Source organism: Alosa alosa, chromosome 3 (assembly GCF_017589495.1).
Source record: "Alosa alosa isolate M-15738 ecotype Scorff River chromosome 3, AALO_Geno_1.1, whole genome shotgun sequence".
NCBI lineage: Eukaryota > Metazoa > Chordata > Actinopteri > Clupeiformes > Clupeidae > Alosa > Alosa alosa.
The window spans coordinates 15,646,980-15,664,632 of record NC_063191.1 but is presented as its reverse complement, the minus strand read 5'-3'; the positions used below and the strand labels follow the sequence as shown (position 1 = coordinate 15,664,632).

Genomic DNA, 17,653 nt, shown 5'->3' with positions numbered 1-17,653 from the left:
ACTTCACAAACCTACGTTGTAAACTAGGCTATAGCCTATCCCATCGAGATGTATCATAACCGAAGTCCACATGTACCGTGGGGATCCTACAGTTCAGTTCTTACCTTGTTCAACCACTGGTTGAGACACTCCTCAATGGCATGATTTGAATGAACTTCCATAGCGTAGGCCTACAGAGCTCAATTTCATACTCGGGTGTCTGGTCACAAATAGGCTACGCGTGCCCCTACATAAATAATATGATGCTGTATTCCGTAAACACATTCAAACTAATTTTCTGATGTATAAGAGCGATTTTATTTAGAGGCGGCGCTTGTTGGCTTCAGAGTAGCGTCGTAACGACACTTTTTTCAATCCCAGTAAAAAGAGTTTGACCAGGAACCGAGTTGTAGCTGGGGGTCGACTGGATCTGGGGGGTGATTGCTGCTTTTCAGCAGAATTTTCTATTTTATTTTTTATTTTCTTATTGTTTCATATTTTATCGAATTCATTACTTCCACCGTAACTTCTCTACCAGGATTTTATTAGATCATGAACAAACTATATGTCGGGAATTTGAGTCCTTCGGTCACCGTCGAGGACTTGAAGCAGCTCTTTGGTGAGAGGAAGCTTCCAGTGGCCGATCAGGTCCTGCTCAAATCCGGCTATGCCTTTGTGGACTTCCCCGATCAAAACTGGGCCATTAAAGCAATTGAAACTCTATCTGGTAAGTGCATTTTCAATTCTAAGGATAACAAATCCGTCATGTGTTTTATCGGGTCTTCACGTTTGTAGCCCTCTGAGCATAATTGGAAAAGAAAAGCAAAGTAATTGTGATTACCTTACCAGTATTCCGCTCGGGACTGTGCGCCGTTAGGCTACATCAGCGCTCGAGTTCTCACAGATACCATGGACGTAAATGTGTGCAAATTTCAAGTCATAAAGCAGGACTATGCAACGCGTTTTTGTGATAAACGAAACAGTACCCAGCAGTTACATTCTTCACCTTTATTTTAGAAACATTCTGTGTTGAATGGGGCTTCTTACCAATCAGCTATAGGAATGTATGGGATGGTCTGATGTTCGGGTAGGCATAATTATTTTTCAGTTATTTTTTATCTTGATTTTATTGAAAAGAACCGACCGTATTAACTGGAAAGAATGTGTCATATCCATGTTCCTACGATGTCTAGGTATGTTTTTACGAGGTGTCTTGAAGGTAGGTGATGGGGGTCCGGAGCAAAGTGCTAATAAACAGGTAGCTGGGGGGACGAGGTGAGATCCCAATTCTAAGCTGCGCCAGGCCACTCATACATAATGGTATCGAAAATGGAAAACACCTCACTTTGCTCTGGACGTATTTCGCACCACCAGAGCTTCATAAACATGATGAGGAGATGCATGCATAGGAGAGAAAGGCACATTCTCGTGGGTACAAATCGGTCCTCTTTGATGTTCCATTCTTTAAAAAAAAAAAAAAAAAAAAAAAAAAGTATCCTCATTGCTGTGTGGTTTGTGGGAGTGGAAAGCATGGCTGCCCATTCCTCATCGTGAGCTTTTAACTATGAGCTGAAGCATTTGGCGCCGAATTTCCAAAATATGATTTCAAAACTTCTCGCCAATGAATATCACACGTTACACACCTTGAAGCCTTACTCTGTGTTGGATGGTTAAACTAAAGGCCTATGCCGTCATTTGTTCCAACAGTAATTTAGTCAAGTTCACGTTTACCTCATATGGTATAGCATACCCATAGACTGTACCAATGCACTTGTATTTAGCTTTGGAGGAAATGTAGCTGCTACAATGTGAACATTGCCGTTCTATAAATTCCTATCAGTCGTCCTGTGAGAAATGTTACATTAGGTTACGTATGATTAATGATACTGTCTGTTCCATTCCCCCCTCAGGAAAAGTTGAATTACATGGGAAGGTGATTGAGGTAGACTACTCTGTTCCCAAAAAACTAAGGTAATGTTATTGCTTAATTTATGTTTTCCTTTACCATCTTGCAGCCTTCTTGCTTGTATTTCGCTATGGCCTATTGCAAATACTTTTCTGTAGGCCTGTGTGGAATTAGTCGCTGTCTCGTTGTCCCAAGACACTGGCAGTGTGATGACATGTAGAATCATTTTACATTAAGGATTCATAGGGTAGCTTAATCGTGTCTTATGCACAACGTAAACAAGCTTGACGTTATACCTCTCGTGTAGTTGCCATTACAACAAACAGTAGCCTAGCCTACGCTAGTTACTTAGACCAGTGCAGACCTCTCCAAACATGATGTGGCCTTTTACGTTGCAGTTTACATTGTTGGTGGTAATTTTACCTCTTATGAACGTTGTGAATTAAATGGGGACTGAGTATAAGCAATAGAATGTCGTTGATAATTCTGATATGTATATTGTATATTGTAGGTGTAGTAGACTATATTTTTACGCTTTTGGCGAACAGTCAGTGAAAGACTACGTAAAATGTAAAGCTAATTAAAAGCATGAAATGTGGAGTTTTTTTTCTGTACATCGAGATTGTTTGGCTATCCATGTTTGCGATTGTAGTCCTATGTTTATGAGCCACTGCAGTGCTGGAACAACGAACGTATATCGTGTTAAATTATTGGACAGGGTATTTTTTATCTTGGCCGTGAATCAATGTCTCTAGCCTACTGATTGCTGATATGTCAGATTCATGTTCGACGGCAGTTTTTGCCCATGCGGCATGGGTTCCCAGTGCGTGACCTCATGGCAAATGGTTAGGCCTTGGTGGTCACGTGATTCCCTCTGTATGTACTTCCTCCATGCACAACCTGGGTTCGGTGTTATAAGGGGGGTATATGAGTAGGCTTGCTAGTGTCTATCAGAATGTAGGGCTAAGTCTGAGGTAAAGATGGGCTATATGCTGTAAGAAATGCAAGTCTCGGCCTCGGTGTTTTTGTGAAAGCTTGGCCTCTCGGGAGACTGAGATACTGTTCTTGAAACAAGGTTAATTTTGTTGCAATTAGATTTGACCCAGACAGTCATCAAAATGTTAATGCGTCCCCAAAACTTCTGACGTAATAGTGTACGTTTTAGGTGTTCTCTTGCAGCGCTATAAGTTATATTATGTGAAAGCCCTCGCATGTATTTCCACTGTAGCTCAGTTCATGGAGATTAAGTTAAGATGGCCACAGCCTTGATGTGGAAGAGGCGGCCATGGTGGAGAAATAGCCTACGCCCCACAAGCCTCTCCCCTAGTCTGCTTGCAGTGTGTGTAGCGACAGCACAGAATTAATAAGCACTAAATTGTGTGCTCTTTTTTTTATTTATTTATTTTTTTTAATTGAATTGATTACGAACCATGCCGTTTCATATTACGATTATAAGTTATTATTTCGCCAGTCAACAATGTATAAATGGGTTTGTTGAGTATGTTGATGTCACGGCAGCAACATTTGACAGATGCTTAAGAGATGGTGTGTGCTTTACGCAAATCTGGTCTACAGCAGTCAATTAGACTAATTAGGCTCACTGATTAGAACATTACGCTGTAAGATAGAATGTGAATGACTGGTTAAATCAGTGTTTTATTACTGATCATTAATATGAAGCAAACAACTAACTAAATGTAGGCCGAGGACACTGATAGAATAGCGTGCGCAAATGGTTTTGGATGTCGTATTGCGCATGGCTCAAAATGAACACTCAGATTTGGAAACTTTGTTTTACAGTCAGTTTGTAATTTCCTATTCTGAATGTTGAGAATATGATCACGTTTGCCTCAGGTAAACAAGAAATATATATGACAAACGGGAATGTTAATTTTGTAAACATTATTATTTTGCATTAGTACAGCTCCAAAAAAGCAGACCACCATATTAAGGCCACGTGGCTTTAAGCCTTATGTGTTTAAATGTGCATCAATTGGCTGCATCAGCATAATGTCCACTAGGCCTATTTCACAAAGTTAAGCTGTGATCAGGTTTGATTAAGCACTATGATTGCTGTCTGTTCTCATAAAATGTCTCGGCTGTGTAGAGTCAACATTTAAGTTTTAAAAATTCTGCCTTAAATTCCGTTTTAACAACATCTCTGTTTAGGTTAAGTAATCACAAGCACACTATCCTAAAATGTAATCCAATAATGCAGGGGCATGCAATTAATTACATTTTGAGATATTTTCAACATGTATACTTTTTGTATTTTTTTACAAGAAACATTTTGTACAAGAAATATCCATTTGTGATTATGTTTATTTTTATTTTTTGAGAGTTTTTGCTGCTCGCTGTGCGTTTATAATCGTTTTGTTTAATTATTATTATTTTAGAAATTATTTTAGTCTTTGCATGGTTTGTAACTTTGCATGGTTTCAAGAACAAAATTAATTTTATTCTGTGCAAACTTTATCACATTACAATGCATTCTGAAAGAGTCCAGTGAGACACACATGTTGAACTGCTTATGCAGATACATAGCTATATATACATCTATGATGCAGATAGACTAGGCTACTTAGATAGACTAGATATATGTTTATTGAGGAAACATGTTTGCAAAAGTTTGAAACCATTTAAATGTGTTAGACACATTGAGTGCATTTATCAGGGCCTGAGTAATGATCAAATTAAATATGTTGAATAATGACATAATTGTTTAATGGCTGAATATGTTGGAAATGGCATACAGTCTCTGTGGTACATGCTGTCATTGTAAATAGGATTTTTCTTAATGCTTGCCTGAACAAATAAAGTCAGTTGGACAACATTTTCTGGTCGTCTTTTGTATAAGGAACAGATGCAGAGATCTTCCCCTTCTTGAGTGCTTTCTTGTCGCCTTTGCACTATTTTTGAACATTGAACGGTGGCGCCTGACAGCACGTCTCAAGGAAGTATGCTATGTAACATGGACCAAAGCACAATAGGGGGCACTGCTGGTTTTATTTCCTGTGGTGCCTTCTAGGTTAATGATTGCTGTATAAAAGCAATGGGTTAACAGTCTGATATACTCATATTTCATTCATCATTATATTTACCTAACCAGAAACATCAATTTACATCATTGTAGCAGACTTAATATCATTACAATGTATATTAGTTGCAATGTCACTGAATCTACTAATAGGCTTGATAAAACATTATAAAATAAAGTCTTACAGTCATGCAGATCGAAACAAATTGTTAAATGCACACTAGAAATTTTTTTCACATAACTGAATTTGAGATTAAGCATTAACTCAGTTCAATGAAAGGAAAGTCTATGGAAAGTATTACTGTGGGATCTAATGGTGAATGGCAAGTTAGTGGAAATTTAAAGAACCAATTACTACTTTCGCATTAATGTTGTCATATCTGTTTTGTCATAATTGTCCTTTTATTTAATATTCAGAATAACTGAAATCTGTAAGCAGAATATCAATGAAATTCCCATTTATTATTAAGAACTATTGTTGTAATTTATGGTCATGCAAATTAAATTGAATCATCCTGTAGCGTAAATGGTATGATATAGTGTTTGAATCAATTTATTTTTGGATTAATTAAAATGAAAATGATATTATTGAAAAGGGAAAATTAGTTTTGTTATATGTAAATGTGTACGGAGCACTATGAAAATAGTGTTTGATAGGTGTCATTGTTGTTGTACAAATGGAAATGGTTAGATCCAACACACCAGACAGGAACAAACTGACAGTTTGTGATTTGTGTTCTCAACAGTCTATAAAACAGCCTTTGCTGGTTAACAAAGTGAGGGAAAGCTTTTACGGTTTACAGCACCATTTATTAAATTAGATGCTTACACTCTATTCCAAAATAAAGAAATGCATATTTTCATTTGAGGTAATTCAGGTTCATCAAAATATGACATTCCATTAATGTGGACATGAAACTAAATTGATAAAGTCACAAATGTAAGTGGCTAATCAAGATAATTATTTCAGTGTAGTGCGAATGGACACACGTTTTTTAAAAAAGCTAATAAGTTTCTGAATCCAAGCTGAGTTGGACATTTCGTATCGCATCTTCAGTTTTCCTGGTAATGTTCAGGTAATTGGTGCTTTTGTGACTGATGTATTGATTCAGTAATGTCTTTTGTGAGCTTTTTTAAAATAGATTGATTTGTGTTAAATTGATCATCTTATGATTATAAGTAATTCAACAGCTTTGGGTAGTGTGTAGGGATGGAATCTTTGTGCTTCTATGACACGCGTCATCTGGAACTGATAAATAATCAGCTTGTGGAAGTGAATTTGTAGGTCCTGAGTTTTGAATTCTCTGGACTGGCGTATTGTTCCATGATATGGATGTAAAGATTTCTTCAGTTAACCGAAATTAAATTTAAATATCAATAATTGGTGTATCAATAATTAAAGTGGAAATTGGGGAATATTCAGATGCCATGCTTTATGGTTATGTAAACCCCCACGTATTTGTGTTTTTGTGCGCCTGTGTTTGTGTATACGTAAACAAGGTGTTTTTTGTTGGTTTGATAGCAGTGCTCGCAAAGATATAATAGATGCATCATCCATCAATGCTGAGTTTCAGTTCTAATCTTAAACCACTTCTTTAAGAGGCACAGAATGTCTTGACCTCTTCTCTACAGTCAGTGTCCATTAATGAACCTTTCTCTCTCGCTCTCTCTCTCTCCCTCTCTTTTTTTCTTTCTTTCTGCCTGTCTGTATCTGCCTATCTATCTGTGTCACTCCACACATATTCACTCATCTAGTTAATGTGAGTCAGTATCCAAACACTTGCTTTGGATCTGAAACATTCAGCATGTGGAGAACTCTCATGCTGTAGACATAAATCTGACAAGGTTTGTATTTTATAGTTTATAAGTTGGGATAAAACATTTGAAAATCACTTTTAACACATCATGTTTAACATAAACTTTTGTTATAACTCTTGTGAGCGATATTAAAATGATTTCATGTTGTATATGATTCTGGTTTCTGTTTTATTGGTATCCAGGTTTGAATGTGCAATCTATGCTGTTAAATCCCTTCCATAAGCATAACCACACTTGTGTGTTCACTGTCTTGGCACTGCAGAGAGGTTTGCCTCAAAAAATAGGTTAGTGTGACATGGTGCCATAGTTGAAATGGACCACTGATTGGAACTTGATTCAGTTTTGTAGCACAAATTTGCTAGGGCGCAGTTGTACTTGAAGCATGGAAGATACACAATTTATAGAACATCAGTCAGTAGGATACTGGAGACTGAAATTGCGACAATAGCAACGAATCGTTATCCTGTTTACACATAGAATCTTCAAGTACATCCATCCTCTCATATTTCCAGCGACACCCACTGCGGGCTTGGAATCTCACTATGCCCCTTTTCATTCATTCGTTAATCCTTTTATCTTTACTACAGTATTACGTTCATTGGGGAGAACAGGATTACCACTGAGAGAATGAGAGAGATTGCCTGCCTTACTGGAGCGTTGTGCTACAAGCTTTGTCACTGTAAACTCACTTCTGCCTGCATAATTGAGGTGGACTGAGCATTTGATGAGCCACAGGTGTTCACCAGCCTCATCTGTGAAAATGGCGCTGAGCCTAATTAGCATTTTCATCACAGTTTTAAAAATAATTATTCTTTACATTTGCACATTTACATTTAGTCGTGTAGCTCACGCTTTTATCCAAAGCGACTTACAAATAAAGGCAACAATGAAGGTACAGTGTGACATGGATATGTTAGTGCAGCAATAAGTGCTCCTCACATAGAATCAAGTGACAGTTCTAGAAGATTGATAGTCAAGTGTTAAGTGGTAGATTTAGCATGTCCAGGTGTTGGTAGTGCTAGGAAAGGAGGTACTCTCTGAAGAGCTGTGTCTTCAGAAGTTGTATGAAAATAGAGGGACACCCCTGCTTGGCTTTTGAGGCGACTGGGCCCATGTGTAGCCCTGTCTGTCAGACTTCTCCACCCTGAAGGGAAGATCCAGCACTAGAGCGAGGGATGTTCTGTGGCTGAGGTGATGACAGTCGTGTGTCTCGGCACTGCATAATGGCAGCCTGTGAATCGTTAGCAAGTTATTGCTTTAGATTCATTCATTCATTCACACACACAAAAACACGACGCCAGCGGACAGTAATTAACATGGGCCGCTGGGAGGGGGGTGTACTGCAGAGTGCTGAAAGAGAGGCTGGGTGAATGCAGTCTGAGTGTCTGTGCGAAGGCTGGCTAGAGTGCTGACAGTTAAACGCCGGCTTTCGGGTGCCCAGCGCAAAGTGCCACTGGTCAGTAGGTGGGGTGGTGGGAACTGGACAGAGGGCAGGATGTCAAGGGGGTGTTTTTTTTTTTTTTTTTTTTTTTTTCCGGCAAATTGTTTAATGACATTCAAATGTATGTAGTATGGAAATTAATGAATCCACTGTCCACAAACCCAGATTGTAAATGCAGTGCAATGATGGGACCATCCATTCCTCAGTCATGAGTCCTTGCGTTGATTACATTTGCCTTCACACTGACCACCTTCTGTGTGTCTGACGTCTGCTGTATTTCTGGACGTCTTTTCAAGAAATAGCTTGTCCTCCACACACCTGACAACCACTATTCACACTGTTGGAGGCCACAGCTAAACAGACCCAGAGCTGTTTTCTTGACACATTCGCACAAAGCACTGAAAAGTGAGGCAACACCTCTCATCGAGCAAAGTAAAAGTCGCTCAAGGCGGAACACTAGCGTTGCCCACACTGTTCCCTGAGCTCCAACAGACAGGCATGCTGAAAGTCTTTTAATTGACAGGGCCAGAGTGGTGTGGGTGGCACAGGGTTGACGGGCACATAAGGTGCAGCGGGGGCACTAAAACAGGGTGTCGGTCGATGCCAAAGTGCTGGTCGAGAAGGCGGTGGACGTTCCTCTCTCAGATATAGAGGAGGATTTGACAGGGCACCTTTCATTTGATGCGGTGCTGATGGCTTGTTTACGGGTGTTGGTGACGGGTGTTGTGTTGTGGTGTGTGTTGGCCAAGGCCATTTGCTCCCCGCATAGTTCAAGAGAGCCATAGTTCAGTCATCCTGTTTACCTTGACTGTAAATGTTATATCACTAAATGAATCTGAAGTTGCCTCTGTATACTGGATGTTTTCACACTTGTATATGTGCATGTACAAAGCCCCTGGTCACAGCACAGTAGGCACACTAGGCATCTATCAGATCACGCAGGTTTTGAAAAGGTTGGCTTATTGTTGATGCTTCCTATAGGTGAGATCACTGACATAAAAGCAAGATGCACCCTCTGCAGTGTTATCCCTATGGTTTCTATGGCAACCCACCAGCAAGGTAAACAACAGACGCTGGGCAGAGATGGAGCACTCTGAGTTGGGTTTAACCTTAGTCATTGGGGTTAAAATACACACATACATAACACGCAGTACTCAGAAACTGCTAGCTCTATAAGAATATTAGACAAGAAGTTATAGATTCATCTGCCTTTTTCCCAACCATTAGTCATTGATTGTCTTAACAGATCATCTAAGGAGAAGGGGAAAAAAACACTCTCCTTCTGCTGCAATATCATAGTTGTTGCGTGTGGATGTGGGGGGACGCTTCTTTCTTGACATGTCCTCATGCATCATCTGAAGACGCAGCGCAATGCTCTGATGTCACCCACTCTGAGGAGCTCAGCTGGCCGCACTGTTCTCTGATGGCATTTTCATTCACAAACCCACTCAAACAGTTCCATTTACATGTATGGGGGGGGGGGAATGATCTCAGAATGAAAGGGGGTAGACAAGACGTTCAGTGAAACCCCATGAGCCACAAGCATTCTAATCGCTGGGTAGAGCACAAGTGTGGGCATTGTTGTGATGCGTTGTGAATGGACCGAGTGCGGGATGTGGTCGGTGTGATCGGAGATGGACTCCAGGAGCCTCAATGAGACTCAGTGTGACGTGTTTGGGAGCTTTGGAGGAGGATTCATTTTTATGTGAATATTTTGTGAAACACTGACGTTGTCCTGGTTTTTTATTCATTTTCTTGTTTGCGTCATGAAGTGCACCTCTGAGCTCCATCCAGTGTTGAATGTAGCTTAATAGCAAATGGCATTCCTCCCTCCTGCACATCGTCAGTGTAAATTTATGCATGGGATGCATAGAGATTGTTGCTGAAATGTTCGTGCTTGTTTTACTGTGAAGTGGGAGAAAAATGCTCTTTTAGTTCCAGAGGCAATAGGGCTTGTACACGTCGCGAATTGCGGGTGGGCGTCAGGGGTGGATAGAGGGCACTGTTTCTTCGGAGCAAGCCCGGGACAAGCTTGTTCAGAGGCCACTGTTTCCACACATTCTCTCTCCATCTCTCTCTTTCTTTCCATCTCTATCTCTCTCTCTCTCTCTATCTCAGTTCAATTCAGTTAGCTTTATTGGCAATATTGCCAAAGCATTAATATTAGGAACAATATAAACAGTACTAATAATAAGCTCTTTCTCTCCATCTCTCTCTCTTTCTCTTTCCCTCCATCTTTTGTTGCTGAGTGCATTTTGTTTTGTCACTTGTTGTGACTGAGCCGACTCCTCTGATGGTTTCTTTGTGGCCAGTGGTCTGAGGGTGCATCCAGTGGGCATCAGGCTGATAAATATTTAGTCTCTACAGTGCTGGGCCTGACAGGAGATGTGCATGAAGAACATGACTCAGCAGAAATGGAGACTGAAAGAGAAGGCTCTTTCAGGCAAAGTGAGAGAAGGAGGATAGCTCTAAACATGTTTTCTGATGAGTCATATATACATTTTCATAGGGTATGTTTTTTACATCTTCAGTTGTAATAAGGGTCCTTATTCTGAATATATATATATTTTTCATAGCACAGACAAAAGCAAGGCCACTACAGTTTAGCATTATAGAAACAGGCTTTTACATTGTGTTGCATTTTCTAATCCTGAGATTGGTGGTTAGATGAAATGTGTTTATACCCTGTGTAGTTGTGAACCTGTGTACCGCCTTCTTACCATACTTTATGTTTTATTATTGTATGGCTTGGTGGAGTCAGACCTGTAGCAGTAGACTGTGTGGGGAGCATCATTTTTTTAAATACATTTTACATATTTTTTTATTATTACTTTTCACTTTAACACATTAAGTGGTGGACATGTTGATATCCATTTTTTTTGTAAAGCTACAAGCTGTTGTCTAAAAGCATCATAGCATGGACAAGCAAGCCCATACATTTAGCTGTACCTGTAGAATTGAGCACCCCCTCAGTAAGTGATTTGTAGCGGGATGTGAGACTGGGTTTGACTTGATTGCTTTGCAATTTTGTGGCAGAACCTTAAACAGACCCATGCCCGTCCCTCCGCTGAGCCCTTACTCAACAGCCCATCACTTCCTGGCCATAGTGGTGCACTCTGAAACTCTCCTTCTCCTGGACAGAAGGACCGGTAAGCGACCGTTGCGAGCACGTCCGAGTGCTCTTGTCCGGGCTCACTGCTCGTGACTGCCCCAGTCGCACTTTGGCAGAAGGACGCTCCTGCACTTGGCCGTGGGTACATTGTGAGGCAAAGTGTAGAGAGATTGTCTGGCGAGTTTTTTTTTGCAGTGCAGTTGCCGTCTAGTAGAGTAGATCCAATCAGTAGGCTCTTCATATTCAGTGTGTGGTTTGAACCTAGTTGAAGAGTTGCTTTTCCCATGGTGGCAAGAAACAAAAAAAATGGCGACCAAGTGTCCATGAGTCTGTTCACCCGTCTGTTCTGGAGCCCATCTGCGCTCAGTCATTCACTGTTCCTCTCGGAGACTTTGATACATGCACACAAACACACATATGCATGCAGCCTTTCTCACACACTCGCTCAAAGCTGACAAAAAGTACACACTCACACTCACCCAAAAAAAATAAAAAAATGACAAAGCGCCTTACTGATAGAAGTGTGGCGACAGACATGTTGCTAGGTTACTGCACTGGCCCAGTTGGCAGCCTGCATACGTTACAGTAGGCCCGCAGAGGCGAGAAGCAGGAGGATATGTGTGAGTGTGTTTGAGTGTTTGTGTGTTTGTGTGTGAGTGAGTGAGTGAGTGAATGAGTGTTTGTGTGTGTGTGTGAATGTGAGTGTTTGTGTGTGTGTGTGAGTGAGTGAGTGTTTGTGTGTGTGTGTGAATGTGAGTGTTTGTGTGTGTGTGTGTGAGTGAGTGTTTGTGTGTGTGTGTGTGTGTGTGTGTGAATGTGTGTGTGTGAGAGAGAGAGAGAGCAAGAGAGTGTGATGCTACTCCACTATCTGCTGTCTCTGAGGTCCGTCATCTCATTGCCCCTCAGCTCACCACCTGCTCTCCACATGCATGTCCAAACAAACTCCAGAGCATTGCATGGCTGAGAGAGAGAGAGAAAGAGAGAGATAGTTTCACAAAGAATATATCAGCAAAAACGGACTGAAATTGAAAGCAGTTTGCAATCAACAGCATGCGGTTTTAAGACTTCATGCTTTGGCTGTGTCTGGTTTTCTACCATTACAACGGGATGAGGGCTATTTGCTGTAACTCATTTAAAAAAGTGACCATGAGGCAGCTCTGGGAAGTGGCATGCCAAAACAAAGTTTCCTCTCCTTTTGTCCATTGTAATGGTTCTGTCACTGTAATGGACTGTGTATCCCTATTGGAATTGCCTATGCCCAGGATGGATGGCAGATCCCTGCCCGTTGGTGGTACTGCCAGATCCTTTGTGAGTATCCCCCGCATGAATGCAAATGCTGGAAAAAGGTTCGGGATGGAGGGGAACGGGGGCTTGAAACAGTGACAGAAAAGGGACCACGCACACGCAGTGTGTAATTTGGAGATTACCTGGTGCCCCGGAATCAGTGATGCCCAAGCCCTGATGTGCGTTTAGAGGAGTCACAGTGTGTCTTAGGCTCTGAAGCTCTCTCCACAGCCCCTACCCACCCACCCCCTACCCCCATGCAATTATTTTAAAGATTAAACTTCAAGTGGGTCTTCATGTCATTCTCTCTCCCTTTCTCTCTCTCTCTCACACTCTCTCTCTCTGTCAATTTCTCTTTTTCCTCTCTTGTTTTTTTTCTCTCCCTCCTGACTTAAGGTAGCAGCAGTTGTCTGTCTCAGTATCTCACTGGCTTGTTCTTGATTTCAGTGCACAGCTCCTCAGTGGCACTACAGAGAGACGCATGGAAACAGGAACAAAGATATTTTAGGGCTGTCTGAGTGAGAGTACCACTTGTGCACTTTTAAAAGGCTGTGATTTGGAAAGTTCTTTTTTGAAAACGGACATTTAGCTTGCTCATCCTTGTGTAGCACAAGTGAGGTAGGGCCTACTCTGACGTCCAACTTCTGGCCACTGATTATCGGAGACAGACTGAATTTCTTGCATGCAGGTGTTAAAAGTGGCTTCTTAGCTGATTGTTCAATTTACACACTTGGTGAAAACTATTTGAACATTAAAACAAAGAATTGTCAATACAATGATATTACTAAATGCAGACATAGTTAACCACGTTTCTCCAGTGTTTTGTTAGGGCACAGCTCAATAGTATAATAAACTGAAAGAAATTAAGTGATTTTGCAGCTTGCACCGCTGTTGTATTTCGTGGATGCATTACCAGCAATTAGGCAGAAACTAACCCTCAGAAAAGAGACTTGTTCCCAGGGTTGGGGGTCAAGTTGCCCCTTAATGCAATCCGGCTGCTTTACGGTAAGCGTCAGCAGCCGTTGGCCTAGACACTGGCCCGCTCGCTCGCACTTGGATAAAGTCAAAGGGCTTGTGAGGTTATTTGCAAAATGTGTTTCCTCTCAAGTACCATATCTTTCTGCCATTTATTCATTTCTCCCCTCTTCAAGTAGTCAGGTTTAGTCTCTGCCTAGAATTTTGACACAAAGCTGTAGCAGCGTCTCTTGCTATGTACGGTCAGAACAGCAGCATGTAACTTCAGATTTGGAGGGTACTTGCTATGTGTGAAAGCCCCTGTCATTAGCCTAATGAGTTCCATGTCAGACAGATTCCATTTCTCACACGTAATGTATGCTAGTCAAGTTAGCATTCCTTCCAGCTGACCTGGCATTTTCTTTATTATTTTGCCCGCGTTTGTGGATAGAAGGTGATAAAAAAAGAAGGCGGCATTTCTTATTCAAATGTCTCCATCCTTTTGGAATGGAAATAAGACATGCCCATGATCACGTAGATGGAGACTTTAAAAACAGTCACTCCTGCTTCTCACTTCAGTTGGCTGGGATGTGATGGGTTGACACTCTGACAGGAGATGCTTTACTTTCTAAAGGGACATGGACTCAGAAAGCTACACATTTTCAAGTAATAGCACTCAGAGAGCTACACATTTCATAACAGTTTTTTCATGGTGTGTGTGTGCCCTTGTTGCTTGATCCAGAGAGTTGTAAACTGTCTTGGAAAGAGCTGCTATTGCAGACTGGCTCAGTGTTTTTCAGACAGAGGCCGTCCAAGTCCGATTTCCGTACCTTCGTGTCGGACCTTATCTCACTTATCGCTCTCAAATGAAGACCTTACACCTCATTTACTCCCAGGCCTCTTGGCCGTGTCTAGCTATGGGTGATGTTGCCAATTGATCTTCTTTGGGACAACCTGCCTCTCAGCCAGAATCCCTCACCACCAGCCCCGGCACGATCCTCCTCCTCCTCCGTGCTGAGCCGCGCCTGTGTGCTGAGCTCAAGCACTGGACCATTCCTCGGCCAGGGGATTTGGAAGGCTGAGCCGCAGGATTACAACTCCGTACAACGTCACATAACTAACAGTTTTCTCAACCACTCGCCTGCCACCGGTCGGCCTCAGAGGCATGATTTACTCTTCCCCTGACCTACCACCATTAAGGTGTTCCTCGTCCCTCAGAGAACACACCCACTTTTACTTTTTTGTTTGTGTGTGTGAATCTAGGCACTGCCACCAATGTTCTGCACCGTGTTTAAGTCAATCAGTCCAATAAGATGCTCAGCAAATTTCAATGAATGACTGGGGTGTATTGTGGACATTTTTTTAATTTTTTTTATCAATTCTGTATCACTAGTTGAGTAAGTTTATTTATGTCTCAGTGAAGTGCATGCACAAATTTGTGTGAAGGTCTGTGTGTGAGGGAAATGGGGAATGCTAAGTTGATGGCTGTCAGTCGTTGTGAGTGATTGCTTGGGAGTTGAGACTGTGCATGCCTCTCACTGTCACTTTGTTGCTTGGAGTGTCAGCCTCGCTCACTCCCATGGCCTGTCTTCTAGAAATAGTCATTATATTTGTGTGTGTGAGAGAGAGAAACAGAGTTAGAGAGAGAGAGGAATACAGTAGTAAGTAAGTGTTCAGATACAGTATATATTATATTATAGATACACTCTCCCCCTCCTCCCTCTCTCTCTCTCATTCTCTCTCTCACACACACACACATATACAGATCCTATTAGGTGGTATCCACACAGGTCCATATTGTCCTAGGTTAACCGAGTGAGACCGCTATACCTATGACAAGCCCAGCCTCCTCGCTATAATACTCAGACCTGGGGGATTAAATTAAGAGCTGATGGAGAGAGAGAGGGAGAGAAAGAGTTTGTCACATGCACTGAGACCACACAGCCATGCACAGCACCTAAAGCTGAACCGTCTGGGCCGGGATGAACGGGTACTGAACTCTCTCTCGCTCTCTCTCGCTCTCTCTTTCTCTCTCTGTGTATGTGCTTGTTTGGGAGTGAGAATGCTGAGAGTGTGTTTTGGAGATGGAGAATGAGGATGTGAGTGAGAGAAGCTGTGTGTGTGTGTGTGTGTGTGTGTGTGTGTGCACATGCACAAGTGCTTTGGAATATTTTTGGCTCATGGTGAAAGAAACTTAATTTTCTGGAATGGATATTCACTTAATTTCCTTAATTTAACAAAAAAATGCAGTTTATATTAATCTAGTAAACAAATGCCACCTCTTGATCATTAATTGACAAAGCATAATGTAAGGAAGCTGTTAATTTCACAATCTCAAATTGTAAATTGTAAATATAGGTCTGCAGGAAGTTTTTTTTTAATAATGTCCTTGGCAAATATTACGTTTGTATATTGTTTTTACAAATGAATCCTCTCTCGGGTCATGTTTTTTTCATGTGTTGCCGATGAGAGGACTCTGATGCACACTGGAGCACGTTCCCTCAGCCTCTCTCTCGTTTGGATTTGTTACTCGGCCTCGCTGATTGGCTGGGTGCGTTTATAAACCCTGATTGGTTGTGCGGCCAGCGGAGGGTGGGGCTGTGTGTGTGTGTGTGTGTGTTTTGCTATGCTATGTGTGTGTGTGTGTGTGTGTGTGTGTGTGCGCGCACGTACGTGTGTGTGTGTGAGTGTGTGTGTGTGAGCGCGTGGCAGCTGCCTGTGCGGTAACGGCGTGTTGCCCAGCAGCAAGGGGCAGAGGGACTGTTCTCGCTGTGGAAGCGTTCCTTGCATGCTTTCAGCTCAGTTCTCTGACTGTTGTCGCCTGTTTGGACCGGGGAAGGTGGTTTCTTTACACGGCGCTCAGACACACACCAATTGTGCTCAAAGAAAAGGGCGAGATCAAGCCGAATGGCGCTTTAGTAGGGCCAAACAGGGACTTTCTTGGAGCAGGTCTCCAGTAGAGAGACCACAAGACTGCAGGAGCTGCTTTCTGTCCCCCTTGTGTAGTTTTAAGTAATGTGTATTGGCATTGGAACCGCCTTGTATTGGTCTTTCTCTCTGTCTGCCTGCCTGTCTCTCTTTCTCTTTCCCACCCAAACTGTTTTTTTCTCTCGATCTCACTTTCGTTAATTTTCTCTTCATCTCACTCTCTTTCGCTTTCTCACAATCTCACTCTCTTTCGCTTTCTCTGTTTCCCTGTGCTTGTGAAACACAGATGTTTTTTTGTTAGTCATAAATATTAATATCCTCCCCTGTGGAGAAAGCAACTGTTTTGAAGAGGAACTGGTCGCTTGTTACTAATCCATCCACAAATAATTTATTGACTGATCTGTCCAACGGCATTTTATGCTTACGGGGGGACATTAAGGGAAACAGCGGGCTAATGGAGATAAACTGTGCTTTAGAGAGCATCCTAGAATTGCCAACACTAAGAGTGAGGTGTGGGAACAGTCCACAGTGACTTGTTAATGTTCAGCTGAGCTATTGAACACATGCACTGTCGTCAGTCTGTGAATTCTTACTGTTGTCGCTGAATGAGAGAGGTTATACGAAAGCCCATGAACAATAGAATTCATTACAAAGAAGCAAATAAGCATTTTGTTTGTTATTATTTGCATGAGAATGACACAGTTGTATTTAAGCCTCAGATAAGACTGCAATAAAATAGCAAGTTTTTGGGTACAGTTTGTATTTAGACAAATGGATCTAAATAATGGCTGAACATCTTACCAATCAGTGTGATGAATTATGTTTCAAAACAGCTACCTTCCACCAGATGTGTTGACTGGCTGTAGGCTACTGCAGCATTTATCAGATGGATAGTGCACACACTTCTTAGACCATATTTGAATACCCAACTGTGTATTATAACACTCAGTCAGATCTCAGCCTCTTGTGAGAAAAAACATAGCCTCTATTCTTTACCAGAACTAAGTGCTAACAACCCTTCATTCCATCCAACTCAGCCAAACAACACACCAACAGCCCGAAAGTAGTCTGCACATTCGCAATGCTGCCTTTGGGTGTTCCTGCGGGTGCTGGCTTCTTACTTGACTAAGTCCTGCCACAGCTGAGCGGCTTGTATCGACCAAGCCTGACTGCCATTTGTGGTGCGTGTGTGTG

The 17,653-nt window shown here is 41.8% G+C and overlaps 1 protein-coding gene across 2 annotated transcripts in view; it reads left to right on the top strand.

Moving 5' to 3' along the window:
• The window catches only part of igf2bp2a (insulin-like growth factor 2 mRNA binding protein 2a), a 54,832-nt gene that overhangs the window by 239 nt on the left and 36,940 nt on the right, over positions 1 to 17,653 (top strand). The window contains exons 2-3 of one of the 2 annotated variants that reach the window (XM_048239209.1): positions 518 to 706; positions 1,890 to 1,950. In XM_048239209.1, the coding sequence (XP_048095166.1) occupies positions 532 to 706; positions 1,890 to 1,950 (236 nt within the window). In that variant the 5' untranslated portion in view covers positions 518 to 531. Of the gene's footprint in view, positions 1 to 517; positions 707 to 1,889; positions 1,951 to 15,469; positions 15,522 to 17,653 lie in introns of those variants that run through there. The other variant, XM_048239210.1, reaches the window with a different exon arrangement.